This window comes from Notolepis coatsorum (assembly GCF_963971535.1).
Source record: "Notolepis coatsorum genome assembly, chromosome: 16".
NCBI lineage: Eukaryota > Metazoa > Chordata > Actinopteri > Aulopiformes > Paralepididae > Notolepis > Notolepis coatsorum.
The window spans coordinates 18,826,614-18,842,478 of NC_140180.1; the positions used below are offsets into that span (position 1 = coordinate 18,826,614).

The following is a 15,865-nucleotide window of genomic DNA, read 5'->3' on the forward strand; positions in this document are numbered from 1 at the left end:
TTGTACATTTTAAAGTTAAAGTGGACATTTTAAAGTGGCCTAGACTCGAGCATACATTTGAGCCATCAAAGAAATTAAGCAAAAGTGGTTACCTGTGTTGAACTGGTTTATTTTTTAGAAAATAGAAAAATATACTGGATTACTATTACGACTACTACCACTGCCAATACTACTGATACATCCCTATTGGCAAACTTTATATAAAAAAAAAAATAAAAAAAAATGTAAGCAAATTTGGTTTATTATAAAACTGTGGCGGGCCGCCACAGTCTAGGTAATTAATGGGAAACACTGACATTATTCATGTGTGTGTGTGTCATCAGTTCTCCTCAGTAGAAGTGGACCAGCCTCTGTTCCAGCCGTACCCGTCTGAGTTGGTGTTCCAGAACTTCACGTATTCACAGACCTATAAGCTGCCTCTGCTGCTCCTCAACAAGGACAAGGTGTGGTTGTTTTTCTGTTTGCGTGTACATCTCATGCATGTTGTTGGGCCGTGTGTGTGTCTGTCCTTGAGTGTATGTGAGTGTGTGCGTGTGTGCGTGTACATGTCATGCATGTTGTTGGGCCGTGTGTGTGTCTGTCCTTGAGTGTGTGCGTGTGTGCGTGTACATGTCATGCATGTTGTTGGGCCGTGTGTGTGTCTGTCCTTGAGTGTATGTGTGTGTGTTCGTGTGTGTGTACATGTCATGCATGTTGTTGGGCCGTGTGTGTGTCTGTCCTTGGGTGTATGTGTGTGTGTGTTTGTGTGTGCGTGTACATGTCATGCATGTTGTTGGGCCGTGTGTGTGTCTGTCCTTGGCTGTATGTGTGTGTGTGTTCGTGTGTGCGTTGCTACCAGCTTGGCTGGTCGTTCATACTAATACAATTCTATTAGGGGGTGGGAAGCTGGTGGGTGGGGATCGGACGTTGTGGACAGTGACTCCTACAGGTCGGTTGGTGCGCCTGCGCAGTAGAATCAGGAAGCCACGCAGACCCTTGCCGCTGAGAGCGCGCTGTGCAGGTGAAAAGATGCGACGGCTGCCTCCTCGAGTACCGGAGGGGACACGTGATGCAAGGCGTCGTCCACATTGCAGCCGGCTTGTGGGAGGCATATTCTAGCAACGTTCGAGACAGGGGAGGGTAGAATTGGACAATACGAAATTGGGGACGGGAGAAAAATAGAAAAATGGGGAGAAAAAGTAGATACAAAAAAAATTTATTGCCATAACATACTCATAATAATAATTTATCATAAACTACTGATAAAGAACACAACAAACCATGCATTTTAAATGTATATGAAATGTATTTATTTAATTATAAAAGTACATCACAGCAATAATCAGAGTGTAATGTTAAGTTGCTCACCACCTCATAACATACAATTTTGTAACACTTTTAAATGAACAAACATGTTCTACTCTCCTTTCTATTTCTCACCCCTTTTTCAACTCTCCATTTCTTACCCCTCCCTCAGTCCCATGAGAGGTATGTGGCTGGTTGAAGTTTTCAACCAGCAGATCTATTCTGGGCTTGGTTTTTGAAAGTGCTATTCTGAGGTCATGCTGAGCATTTAGTCTGTTTCTGTACTTGTTTTTCAGGTATGCTAGAGTAGAAAACCCAGATTCACATAAGTATGTGGTGCCAAACTGAATCAACACATCTACAGCTTTTTTATTAAAAAAAATAAAAAGATTTGAATACAATTTTTAAATTTAAATTTTTTTTTATTGGTGACCCAATAAAAACGGGTCCGCGATCCATTTTGGGTCGCGACCCAGAGTTTGGGAAACACTGCAGTAGAGGATGAGTGGAGGGAGCACCCATGGTGCTGGGGATGGAGAGGAGTCCAGTAGAGGATGAGTGGAGGGAGCACCCATGGAGAGGAGTCCAGTAGATGATGAGCGGAGGGTGCGAGAGGGGGTGTCTTCCTGGAGGAGGTCAGTGATGTAGATGGGGGCTAGATTGTGGAGGGCTTTGAAGGTGAGTAGGAGGGTTTTGAAGTTGATCCATTAGTGCACAGGGAGCCAGTGTAATTGAATGAGGACGGGGGTGATGTGGTCAGATGAGTTGGTGCGGGTGATGATCCTGGCAGCAGTTTTGGATAATTTGTAGTCTGTTGAGGAGTTTGGTGGGAAGGGCGGTGAGGAGACCGTTGCAATAATCAATCCGGGATGTGACGAATGAGTGAACCAGGGTTTCAGTGTTTGATTGGGACAGAGATGGGCGGAGTCTAGAGATATTACGGAGGTGAAAGAAAGCAGACCGGGTGATGCATGTTGGGCCGCGTGTGTGTGTCTGTCCTTGAGTGTATGTGTGTGTTCGTGTACATGTCATGCATGTTGGGCCGGGTACAAATATTGATTGTTTCATTTGACCAATTCAATATTAATTCTTAAAATCCTGAGATTGGACTTTTAATCTATGCTTTTCCTTCTTCATTGATGATTTTCACCGATGTTATTTCTATTTCACGCCTCCTGTCCTGCACATATCTCTAGTTTGCCTTGTGCCAAGTTTCTGCTGAACTACTATGGAAATTTAGTTGACCAAATCACATGATTTGATCGTAATGGCAGGTGCTGGCTGGCCCCCCTGAAACTGGTGCCATCAAGCCTAATTCAATCATCAGTATATAATTCAATCATCAGTACCTAATTCAATCATCAGTATCTAATTCAATCATCAGTACCTAATTCAATCATCAGTATCTAATTCAATCGTCAAGTCAAGAGTTTTATTTGTCACGGCATACAAGCATACAGTGAAATGCCGGTGGTCATTCCCGCAGCGATTGTGCAATAATACAAGTAATACAAATAAGAATAAGACATAGAATGAGACATAACAGGTATAACGTACATAACGTTTACAAAAAGCATGGTAAAGACATGCTAAGGTCCTGCGATAGTGCAATACAGTATCTAATTCAATCATTAGTACCCAATTCAATCATCAGTATCTAATTCAATCATCAGTATCTAATTCAATCATCAGTACCTAATTCAATCATCAGTATCTAATTCAATCATCAGTATCTAATTCAATCATCAGTATCTAATCGGAACTGTATCAAATCGGGACCTCTGTCAATTGAAATCGAAGTGGGTAATCAGTGGCGCTACCCAGTCCTGCTGTGTGCATGTGTGTTTGTCTGTCCCTGAGTGTATGTATGTATGTGTGTGTGTGTGTGTGTCTGTCCTTGAGTGTATGTATGCGTGTGTGTCTGTCCTTGAGTGTATGTGTGTGTGGGTGTGGGTCTGGTGTGTGTGTGAAAGGAGATATACAGGTGCAGCTCGATAAATTAGAATATCGTGAAAAAGTTATTTTATTTCAGTAATTCAATTCAAAAAGCGAAACTCTCGTAGATTATAGATTCATTACACACAAAGTGAAATATTTCAAGCCTTTATTTGTTTTAATTTTGATGATTATGTCTTACAGCTCATGAAAGCCTGTATCACCAATAAAACATTTAAAATAGATGTATTTTTCTTTTGTATATAGAAATGTCAGCCTTCTGAAAAGTATGTTCATGTATGTTCACTCAGTACTTGGTTGGGGCTCCTTTTGCACAAATGACTGCATCAATACAGCTAAATATATAGACTTTTCCACGATATTCTAATTTATTGAGCTGCACCTGTAAAATGCGTTGATAGGAAAGTGTACAGCGGAGAGAATGAGCTTTGTTAAAAATGATGTCAAGCATCCATAAACACATCAAGTGTGTTTGTGTGTGTGTTTCAAGGTTGGGTTCACGTTCACTTTCATTTCAATCCATTCAAAATGTAAACAGAATCTGCAGTCTATTTGCAGAATATTCATTCTCAATTCAAACCTTTATTTACTCTTGAAAATGCATTGAGGTTATTTGCAATGTCGTCAGTCTAGATAATTTAAAATGGAATAAATAGGACAAAAACACGGATGAAGAAAAAAACAAAACAAAGAAAGATAAATTTTTTAAATTGTTACAAAACGAAAGCAGGGATATTTGTAATAATGTATTCAAACTGTCCATAGTGAGCGGAAGATCATTCCAAGAAGGAACCAAAACGAAAGGCTGATTTTCCAAGTTCAGTCTGTACTCTGGGAACCTAATCATAAATTCAGTCTGTACTCTGCTAACTTCATCATAAGTTCAGTCTGTACTCTGCTAACTTCACAAGTTCAGTCTGTACTCTGCTAACTTCATCATAAGTTCAGTCTGTACTCTGCTAACTTCATCATGAGTTCAGTCTGTACTCTGCTAACTTCATCATAAGCCAGTCATTTGAGCGTGTCAGACAGGGTTCATAATTCCAATATTCAGTTCAGTTCAGTTCAGTTATTTTTTATTTCGGGCTTTGGACACATAACAACGGTCATTCCATAAATCGTCAAAGTTTTACCAGCTGCTATTGCAGCATTGTCCAATTGTCCGAAAAGGGCTAGGGAGAAGCACTAGGCTTGTCAGGCCCTACCCCTGAATACTTACGTTTCTTTTGTTTTTGTTTTTTTACATACATACATAGTACATACATATAGTACACATTACAGTACACACATATAGTACACATTACAGTACACATTACAGTATAGTATACCTGCAGTATATAATAGTATATAGTACATAATAGTGTATACAGCACATATATAATGTGATGTGAGATATATAGTACATGATATATACAATATAGTACCATAATATAATAGCATATACCGCAAATATAGTTCAATATAATATACAAATTAATTATAATATGATTATATAATGTAATATGATATAACGTACAATACAGTATCATACGTATTTTATTTTTTATTAATATGCAATTAAAGCTCTTCCCTTCTATACCTATCAAAAATAGATTTTTTTAGTCTAGATTTGAATTGATTTATGTTTTCACAATATTTTAGTTCATCCTCTTCTAGCCCATTCCACAGGGTGGCTCCGTAAGAGGAGATACACATATACAATATAGAAACATTGTGATGTAAGCTGGTAATTACCTGGCAATGGCCTTAAAGATAAACAGATACCAATGTTTATTTCACCTCTGCCAGAGAAGACCAACCCACTTTATCATACACAGGAGGCAGTGGTGAGTACCATATCATATATGGAAGAGACAACGGTTGAGACAATGTGTTGATTATGTATGATACAAAATGTAATAAATGTAATACACAGGTGTCTTATTACTGGATCTCGTCAACAGGTCACAGTGGAACAGTAGTATCATGCTTTTCCAATGATTGACCTACTCTACTCACTGCACAGAACCATGGTTACATTAGGCAGACATGTCGGAAGAAAGTTAACTACACAAACGTTCCGTCCAAGACCTCTACTAATTGTCAATAGGGTGGAAAGGACAACGGTCTCATGCTGAACGTTTTAAAGAATGGTTTTGAATTGTAAAGTGGAACTGAGTCCAGCGTGTCCGTTGCATCCTGACTAGGTTCCGAGGCGTGTGGAAGTGGACCAGGAGGTGTCTCCTTTTTTCAGCGTGGTCCGCCACAGCGACGTGTGCGGCAAGGTGTCTCCAGGGCTGTCGTCGAAATTCACTGTGCTCTTCACCCCCCACGAGAACAAGGTACCTGAGATGCCACCGTTTAGGTCCAGCTCCTTCAGTCAGTCCTGTTTTGTAGTCAGAGCCACTCAGTTCTGGAACACCCTACCAACTGAAATAAGACACTGTGCTATACCTACCACACCTTTACAAAAAAAAACTCAATACCTGGTTAATCAATCAAACATGTAATCACTTTTAATCAGTTCATTGTGTATTTTATTATTGCTTTTATTATTATGTTGGATTATGTTGTAAATACTGTGTTGTACTTTTAATGTTTCTGTTCTAGGTGTATTGTCGGTCTCATAACATCTTGCCAAAAGGACTACAGTTGCGAATTAGCCAGCTGGCTAAAACTGACACATTTACAGAAATGTTTATCAATGTTTATTGTCCTTTTTTTTTTTTTTTTTTTTTTTTTTTTTAATAAACTGAAACTGAAACTGAAACCGAGAGACACAGCGTGGCCAGGATAGATGATGGGGCCCCCGCAGTGACTTATGCCTCAGTTCATTGATCTATCTCAATATCTGCCCTCTTTTCTTGATCCTCCAATCACAACTGCTGCGTCCTAAGCAACAGTTGTGATTGGAGGGTAAAGAAGAGAGGGCAGGGTTTGAGATAGATCAATTCCACAACTGTCTATAGGGAGGTGTAGTGGTTACGTCATTGCTGTTTCCGGCCGGTCCACCTCGCAAAATTGCAACGTATTTCCCCATTGCCCATTTCTAAATCGTCTCGTTTAAAACAAATAAAGCATGAACATTTGCATGGTGTACCTTTCTGTGCGTATTCATCCACAATCTATAGCTCAACATGAAAATATTCGCAATTAATCGCAAAAAAAAAGATAGCCGAATTTTATTTCAACCAACAATGCTTAAACAATAATGTTAGTGATAGAAGGGAACTCATTTTGTGCAAAAATGGAAAGCTTTTCAATGTTCATGAGGCAGAATTGTTACAATAGCCGATAATCCATTTCCCCAATGATAAATACCTATACGGGTGGACCTCGCCGGCGGTCCAAAGTGACGTCAGACTACACCTCCCTATAGTGAAACATCGGATTAGTCATTCTTATACATTCTCTCTCATTTGCAAATATTTTATTTCTTTTTTTAATCCTCTTTTTCTCCGCCTGATTTTCAATTTTTCTCCCCATCCCAATTTAGTCGTTATGCCAATTCCCCCCCTCCCCTACCTGGTTGTTGTGCGCATGTTCCTCCTATTGGTCAGTACAAGGGAACCCTGAAGTCTACCACACGCTTCCTCCGACACATGTGGAGACAGCCAGTGGCTCTTTTTTCACCTTGCAGTGCAGCGCGTGGGAGGTCACGCTGCCTTCACCATTTCCTGCCTTTCGCTGAGCAGGCGCCCAGACCTGCTGTCCACAACGCCAGATTACCACCCACGACTTCCCTCCCCCTAACTCAGCCAAACGAGTTAGTATGACGACCGGCCCAAGCCGCAGGGCAATGCTGACTCTGGGAGTCGAGACCGCAGCCTCTTGCATTGGTGACGAGCACAATCTCCGCTACGCCACCCGACCGCCTTCTCATTTGCTAATTTGAGCTAACTGAATTAAATAATAGTGATATCAAACTATCCCTCATCTTGCTGGAAGCCCCCCCCCCCCCCCCCCCCCCCTCCCCAGGACCACTGGCACTCAGCTGGCATTCTCTTTGGGAAACATTGCAATAGAATAAAGCAAAATAGGAGTTACAGGAAATACGTCATTTGATGTGGACATGAATAAATGGTCAAAGTGTGTTTGTTTCTCCAGGACTATGCCCATACACTGGTGTTTGTGACGGAGAGGGAGAAGTTTGAGGTACCAATCCGAGCCCTGGGCCCACGGGCCATCCTGGACTTCCCAGACGAGCTCCGTTTGCCCGTCTGTCCCGTCAAAGCCTCCACGGAGAAAACACAGCTGGTCCGCAACATAGGAGTCGGACAGGCCTACTTCCAGCTGCATACACACAGGTCAGAATCTCTCTCTCTCTCTCTTTCTCTCTCTCTCTCTCTCTCTCTCAGATCTCTCTCTCTCTCTCTCTCTCTCTCTCTCTCTCTCTCTCTCTCTCTCTCTCGCTCTCACACACACACATAACCTTCCAGGTGTACAGTATAATATCACATGTGTAACATTCTATTATATTTTGTTATGTGTCTTCTTTTTTTTTTAACAATATATTTATTGGGTTTTAGTTTGCAAATTACAACATGTATATCAGCAGAGCAGTATTCAGCAAACATTTTCACCCCGTTCTCCCTCCCCTAACCCCACCCCACACAAAATAATAATTAACTTCAAAAACAGGTTCACATAGGAAGGATACAGATTTAAATAAAAAATAAACATAAATAAATAATAATACAACCAAAATGTTTTACACATTAAGTAAAGGGTGTTTCTTGTCGTTTTTACACAATAATAAGAGTTGTCCCACAGTACTCCCCCTAATCCCGTTCTTGTTGAAGCAAGTTCCCAACATTCGTATTATGCTTTAAGAAGTACACAAATGGTCCCCAGGCATTATCAAAAATGTTTTGTTTACGTCTAACAATATACACCATCTTTTCCATTGACATATTTGAAGCCATTTCTTTAATCCACATACCAATTCTTGGTCCATCAACATTTTTCCAATTAAGAGCTATTACACGTTTTGCTTGTAATATGCACTTATCTATAAATCTAAACTCTTTGCGTTGTAGATGTGGGGTGGTAGGATATAAACCAAGAATAAAAAGCTTGGGATTCAATGGCAACTTCTTTGATAAGATTTGATCGATCAGATCAATAACATCTTGCCAGAAGGTTTTCACTTTCACACTGTTATGTGTCTTCTATTGTATTATATTTATGCTAATGTGTTCTATTCCATTCCAGGCCTTTCTCAGTGACGCCTGCTGAAGGGACTCTGGGTGTAGACGAAAGCTTGCAGGTGACAGTGGACTTCTGTCCCAGGACTGTAGGAGAACACAGCCAGGACCTGATCCTACACTACCATACAGGTCATTCTCTATCTCTCTTGATCTCTCTGTCTCTGTATTTGTCTCTCTCTCTGCATCTCTGTCTCTCTTGCTCTCTACACATCGATTCCCAATTTTTTAATAGAGCTGCTAGTGTGTTTGGTTGTTGTGTTTGTCCTCGACCTGTTTGTGTGCCTGCTGTGCTGGTGTCGCTGGTCGCTACCACAGAGACTCATTAGTAGCTTTTAAACCCTTGATGAGTTTGGGTCTCTCTAGAGATAAAAAAAAAAAAATCTAACGCTAACTAACCTTACTGTCATGCACTTGGCCTAATATACTAACCTACACTGTAGCACTCAACACTTTGATGAACATTGTTACTCAGAGACAGCTTCGATCGGGGTAGAAAGTCATATCAGATCAACGCAAGCTTTTATATATAGTGTTCTTACCTGGTATCTGATGTAATGCAAAAGAAATAATCCAATTGTCTGATCGCCATTCCAAATACTGCTCGTGGAGGTCCGTCGCACATTACCGAGCGTTACACACTGACGGGCGGGCGGGGTTACTGTTCCATAATAATAATAATAATAACTTTATTTGTATAGCACTTTTCATACAGAGGTTGCAGTTCAAAGTGCTTCACAACAGTAAAAAATACAGGCATAAGCGAGCATAAAAAGATAGACAGGTAGAATCACAGTGTTTCACATTAGGATCTAGCATCCCAATAGGCTCTCCGCTTACAGTTTTCAGTAACACAAATAGTAAAAATAGTTTAAAATGATTCAGTTTAAAAATAGTAAAATAAAAATAAGATAAAATAAAATAAAAATTATAAAATAGAACGGACATAAAAAATACAGGCATGAGCGAGCATAGCAAGATATGGCAAGTCCATGCCATCGTTGTTGAGGCCTACCTCGCCTGAGTATTTAAACCCTGCCCGCACGGCTCAGGGTTTAAATGTAATGTAAATGTACAGTAAATGGTCATAAAACCCAATGATCTGTTGATCTTTACAAATCAAGACGTGATCATCTAACAATGGCACAGCCATTTAAAATGTAACTGTGGGTCTGTGACCCTGACCATTCTTCTAATCATGCATTTATTTGGACGTATCCGCTTGTTGTGTAGTTAACCCTTTCACTGCCGCACTACCAAACGGTTAACCCTTTCACCGCGACAATGCACAGGAGGTTAACCCTTTCACTGCCACACGACAGCAGGTTAACCCCTTACCCCGTCGGTAGTGTGATAGTAAAGGGTTAACCTTCCGCAGTGTGGCAGCGAAAGGGTTGATGGGGAAGGTCAGTAAAGTCGATGTGTCGCTGCAGGCGAGGACGTGCACGTCCGCCTGCACGGGGTGTGTGAGGAGCTGGACGTGCGTCTGGAGCCGGGCGGCGTGCTGCGGCTGCAGAACACCTACATCTCCCTGGTCAGCCAGCGGGCCGTCGCTCTGCACAACACCAGCCACGTCCCCCTGCAGTACAGCTGGAGCGCCCTGGCCAGCCAGCACGACGAGCAGAGACACACACTCAGGTACACACACACACACACACACACACACACACACACACACACACACACACACACACACACACACACACCTACACACACACACACACGCACACACACACGCCCCCCTTCCCTTCCCTTCCCTCCCTCCCTCCCTCCCTCCCATAATGAAATCCTGCAGGAGTCTTGCCTGTGTCCCATAATTCACCTCAACTATCTGTGTTAAAATGGCCACATTCACATATGAGTCTTTGTCCCCGGGGCTGTACGTGTGTCCAGAGAGTTTTCTGAGCTGCAGAAGGAGGAGGAGATGGAGAAGGAGCGCCTCCTGTCGGACACGGTGGCAGACCCCGCAGAGCGCCACCGCCTCGCGCTGCTCTCCAGAGCCTTCCTGGAGCGCCGGCGTCGGGCCACGCAGGGCACACTGGCCCTCTCACACAGCTGCATCACCGTGGAGCCAGCGGTCTGTGTCTGTGTCTGTGTGTCTGTGTGTGTGTGTGCTTTAGGGATGGGTACCGAACCGAACCGAATGAAGGGTATACCGACCGAATCACGTCGGTAATCACCGAGTACCGATTCACGTGAGATCCGCCGGTGCCACATTTTGGTACTGTAAAAAAAATAATATCTGATGACGTCAACGTTTCGTTTACCGCGAAACGAAACCTATGAACGTTCACGCACACGATACACGCTTACCTAGGATTTTACTTGATTCGCTGCAATATTATATATTATATACAGTATATATTAACAAATTGTTCTACACATGAACACTACACAACAACAACCACCAAACGCACATAGCACACACATCCACACGCACACACTCACTTTAAACAAACACACTGTAGCACCCACTCCACACACTTTATAGCACACACCCACTTTAAACAAACACACTGTAGCACCCACTCCCCACACTTTATATTTATTGATGAAGGATTGCACTACAACTCGTACACCTTACTGTAAATTGTACCTAAATTGTACCTCATCCCATTTCTGCTTTGCACTATATAGTACTGTACATTAGTACACTGCATAGTATTGTATATTATATGGTAACTCAGAACATTGTACATATGTCTATACCGAACACTGTGACCTCATTTTCTTCTTCTAAATTACATGCTATACTATGTTATTTGATACTATCTTGTCTAGCACAGTCTCTGGAGCGTAACAGTAAGAAGCATTTTGTATGAAAGTATTCTGTACTTCTGTATGACAACTATTAAAGAAACTTGAAACTTGAAACATTTATTAATTATAAATTATAAATTATAAGGATAATACATTATTTGAAGTTTGGATTTTAATTTTTTTTACAACTGTGGTTGTAGATTACAAAGGTGGTTAGATTACATTTCTAGAGACTAAAGTACAGAAAAAAGGTACAGCTATCGGTTCAAATGTGAACGGTACCCCACCCTAGTGCGCTTGTGTATGACTACATGCTTGTGTGTGTATGTATTTTCTTCTCTCAGTCTTTCTGCTTCTCTCTCTCTCTCTCTCTCTCTCTCTCTCTCTCTCTCTCTCTCTCTCTCTCTCTCTCTCTCTCTCTCTCTCTCTCTCTCTCTCTCTCTCTCTCTCTCTCTCTCTCTCTCTCTCTCTGTATGTTTTGTGTACTGTAGGTAATATCAACAGTAACATTTATGTCTCTCTCTCTCTCTCTCTCTCTCTCTCTCCCTTTCTCTCTCTGTATGTTTTGTCTACTGTAGGTAATATCAACAGTAACATCTCTCTCTCTCTCTCTCTCTCTCTCTCTCTCTCTCTCTCTCTCTCTCTCTCTCTCTCTCTCTCTCTCTCTCTCTCTCTCTCTCTCTCTCTCTCTCTCTCTCTCTCTCTCTCTCTCTCTCTCTCTCTCTCTCTCTCTCTCTCTCCAGGTGGGGGACATCTGGCCCAGGTGGCACAGTGCAGTTCAACATTGTGTTTAAGCCCGAGGAGGCCAGACTCTACCAGGCACCATCTACTGTGACATCACAGGTCAGAGGTTAACCACACAACAACACAATGTTCAGTCATGGTCCATTCATTTAAACAACTTCAGTGGGCTGACATTGACCCGAGACAGAGTGACATTTGGTGCTCTGTGCTTTGGACTCGGCAATATTGTAGAAAATCGTATCATAATATACTTTTTCTTATCAGATTACAACAATAATAGCCAATGTACTGTATAATTTATTACTTTTAAATGTTAAAGGTTCTGATTGAAACCTGGAGATTTCTTACCCTTATTTCCTGGTCTCTGTCTCTATGCCTGTCTGTGTTTTAATGTGGTGTCTGTGCAGGCCGTGAGTCTCGTCTGCCTCTGAGCATCACAGGAGAGGGCATGGGACCCGAACTCCAGTTCAACGATGACGTGCTGGAGATGGACAATGTTTTCATCGGCTTCAAGGATACCTATGAGGTAGGAGGCGTGTACTCAGAGTAAAGGCTCTATGGCTTCGTTCACACTGCAAGTCTTTGTGTTCAATTCGGATTCATTGCTCGGATCAGATTTTTTTGCTTGGCTTTTCAAAATATACCCTTTCTTTCACTACCGCACTACCAAACGGTTAACCCTTGTCACTGCGACAATACGGACGGTTAACCCTTTCACTGCCACACGACAAAGGGATAACCCTTTCACTACCACACTACAGAAGGTTAACCCTTTACTATCACACTACAGACGGTTTAACCATCTGTAGTGTGATAGTAAAGGGTTATGCAGAGTTGGAGCCAGGAGTGGTGGGATCATAACGTGAATCATGGCTTCACAGAAACAGATTTCATCCAAAAATCCTACTTTTAACTACATCAGCTCCGTGAGTGAATTCCCACCAGTGCAGCATTGTGACGAATGTCGATCTCTAGAGAGTCATATCAAATGTGCATGAATTCCGAAAATGACTGTTCAGACTGAGGTTGCATTGCAAAAAATCTGATTTATCACATATGAAGGTGGCCTAAATCAGAATTGAAAAGACCAGAGTCCATGGGATTCAGAAACAGATCTGAATCACATTATGAGCAAAGAAAAATCTGATTTCGACCACAGCTATGAGGAACAAGACGTGTACTCAGAATAAAGAACAGCTATGAGGAACGAGACGTGTACTCAGAATAAAGAACAGCTATGAGGAACAAGACGTGTACTCAGAGTAAAGAACAGCTAGGATGTACAAGACGTGTACTCAGAATAAAGAACAGCTATGAGGAACTAGACGTGTACTCAGAGTAAAGAACAGCTATGAGGAACGAGACGTGTACTCAGAGTAAAGAACAGCTATGAGGAACGAGACGTGTACTCAGAGTAAAGAACAGCTATGAGGAACGAGACGTGTACTCAGAGTAAAGAACAGCTATGAGGAACGAGACGTGTACTCAGAGTAAAGGCTCTAAGAACAACTATGAGGAACGAGAAGATCAAAGATCATACTCATCATGGAATAGCCTTAGTGACGGGTTGAAGTTGTGTACTTCGCAGGGGAGATTTAAAAAAGCCTTAAAGGATAGTAACATCAAACATTTGTTTTTTCTTTCAAAAGATTATATCTTGCAGCATATTTTAAGTTTTTCTTTCTTATATTTAAAATATATTTAGTTTTTAAGAATTTGTAAAGGATAGGCAAAAATAAGCATGTGCTTCAGCCTATTCCTTTTTTTCGGTCGTTGATTTTGGATTCTGTGTGTGAGCTTGCTTTGAATATGTACATTTGTGATTTCTTTTAAATTTAAACTTTTATTTTGTAAGTCCACATGGGTGTGTTTGATTTGTCTGTAAACAAGACCGAAAAATAAACTTCATTCATTCATACTGTATGAAACATAGAAATATGAACATATTTTAAATATATTGGGTCAGGCTGGTAGATGATGTGGTGGTTTGTTGTCCAGGTGCTGCTGTGCAATCGAGGGCTGATCGACGCCCCGTTCAGGCTGTCCTGTCCACCTTCCATCTTCGGCAGCTGTTTCTCCTTCAGCCCAGTGGAGGGTGTTGTTCCACCGGGGGGCTGCCACGCCCTGGAGGTCAGATTCTCCGGCACTACCCTGGGAACCTTCACAGAGCACCTTCTGCTTATTGTCGCAGGACGCCCTGAGCCGCTCACCTTGACTTGCAGGTGAAATACGTTACTTTAGCAGCCATCAGATAACGCCCTCTGGTTAGTTAGTCACTATAGCAACCCCGCAACCCCTCACTTTAACCTCCAGGTTGGTTTCTATAGCAACCACACAGATCTCTTTCTCCCAAGTACAGGTTCATTATTTACTTTAGCAACCCCCTCAGCTGGAAAACTACCATAAAGGGATAGTTCAGATTCTTTGATCATTTTGAAAAATCGATTCCATAGCCATCTGCTGACTTTTAGTTCTGGCTGTGTTTCCGAGCGACTCAGGCGGCTTCAGACGGCTTGAATCCACACCACAAACATTTTAACCATACGCAACAGAATACAAGAGTCGTCGTGTTCTGACGCGTGATTCTTCTATCGGATGCAACACCTTGGAACGAGCAGCTAGACAGCCCCAGTGTGTAGCAGTACACTGGCTAGAGAGCCCCAGTGTGTAGCAGTACACTGGCTAGAGAGCCCCAGTGTGTAGCAGTACACTGGCTAGAGAGCCCCAGTGTGTAGCAGTACACTGGCTAGAGAGCCCCAGTGTGTAGCAGTACCCTGGCTAGAGGGCCCCAGTGTGTAGCAGTACACTGGCTAGAGAGCCCCAGTGTGTAGCAGTACACTGGCTTTCTTCAATAAACTAAATAGTTCCAAGATATCACAGCGGTCTGAGAGGAATGAAGCATCAGAAATGCAAAACGGCTTAAATCCTTTTTTGTTACCGGGCCCTGTGTGCGGCCTGTCTGAAGCTGCCCAGCTCGCTCGGACCACAGCCAGAACTTTGACCATGGGACTAGGCAAGTCAGCTAATGGTGCATCATTTACTCTACTGACAAGTTTCAGTTTCAGTTTAGACTTTATTTGAACAGGGACAGCACACATTAATGAACATACATGTAAATGTGTGAGACAGTGTTCAGCCAAAGCAAATTTTCAACTGTTGTCCCTGGGCCTGGTGTTAAAGCCGCTAAAAAAGAAAGCATAATATATATGGCAAACAGGTAACTAAGAACAGGTTAAAAACACATCATGCGAGGGCGGCTGGGTGGTGCAGCGGAGATTGCGCTTGTCACCAATGCAAGAGACTCCGGTCTCGAATCTGGGTGTCAGCGTTGCCTCCGGCTTGGGCCGGCCATCATACTGGCTCAATTGGCAGAGTCAGCGGGTGGGAAGTCGATGGGTGGTAATCTGGACATTGTGGACAGCAACTCCTACAGGTCGGTTGGGGGACGCCTGCACAGCAGAGACAGGAAGTGGCGGGGGTAGTGTGAGCCTCCCACACGTTACACCTCGCCAATGAGAGTCCGCGCTGGCAGGTGAAAAGATGTGACAGGCTGCCTCCTCGTGTACCGGAGGGGATACGTGATGCAAGGCTTCTATCCTCCCTACAACTGACCAGTGGGGGGCATATGCGAGCAACGTTCAAGACAGGGGAGGGGAGAATTGGAAACACGAAATTGGGATGGGAGAAAAATAGAAAACAAGGAGGAAAAAGTGGATAAAAAAAAACACATCATGCAAAATATTTACATCAGACATGTACAGACAATGTACAAACAAACAAGTAACGTTATATCATACCACTTCATGTCACAAAATCCAAATGATCCCTTTAACGTCACATGGGGACCCCCGCTAGTCCCTGACCGCACGTAGTTGTTGGACAGCTCCTCAACAACCCCTCCTGGCAGGGCAGTGCTGTGGATGTATGCTGATGGC

At 42.5% G+C, this 15,865-nt stretch overlaps 1 protein-coding gene across 1 annotated transcript in view; it reads left to right on the forward strand.

The window, feature by feature from the left end:
• hydin (HYDIN axonemal central pair apparatus protein) overlaps nucleotides 1–15,865 on the forward strand; it is a gene marked incomplete at both ends in the record, with an annotated part of 297,572 nt that overhangs the window by 43,548 nt on the left and 238,159 nt on the right. The window contains 11 exon segments of the mRNA XM_084331981.1: nucleotides 324–443; nucleotides 5,427–5,561; nucleotides 7,327–7,526; nucleotides 8,434–8,558; nucleotides 9,860–10,064; nucleotides 10,320–10,503; nucleotides 11,930–11,944; nucleotides 11,946–12,003; nucleotides 12,006–12,029; nucleotides 12,338–12,456; nucleotides 13,929–14,152. Of these exon segments, the coding sequence (XP_084188107.1) occupies nucleotides 324–443; nucleotides 5,427–5,561; nucleotides 7,327–7,526; nucleotides 8,434–8,558; nucleotides 9,860–10,064; nucleotides 10,320–10,503; nucleotides 11,930–11,944; nucleotides 11,946–12,003; nucleotides 12,006–12,029; nucleotides 12,338–12,456; nucleotides 13,929–14,152 (1,409 nt within the window).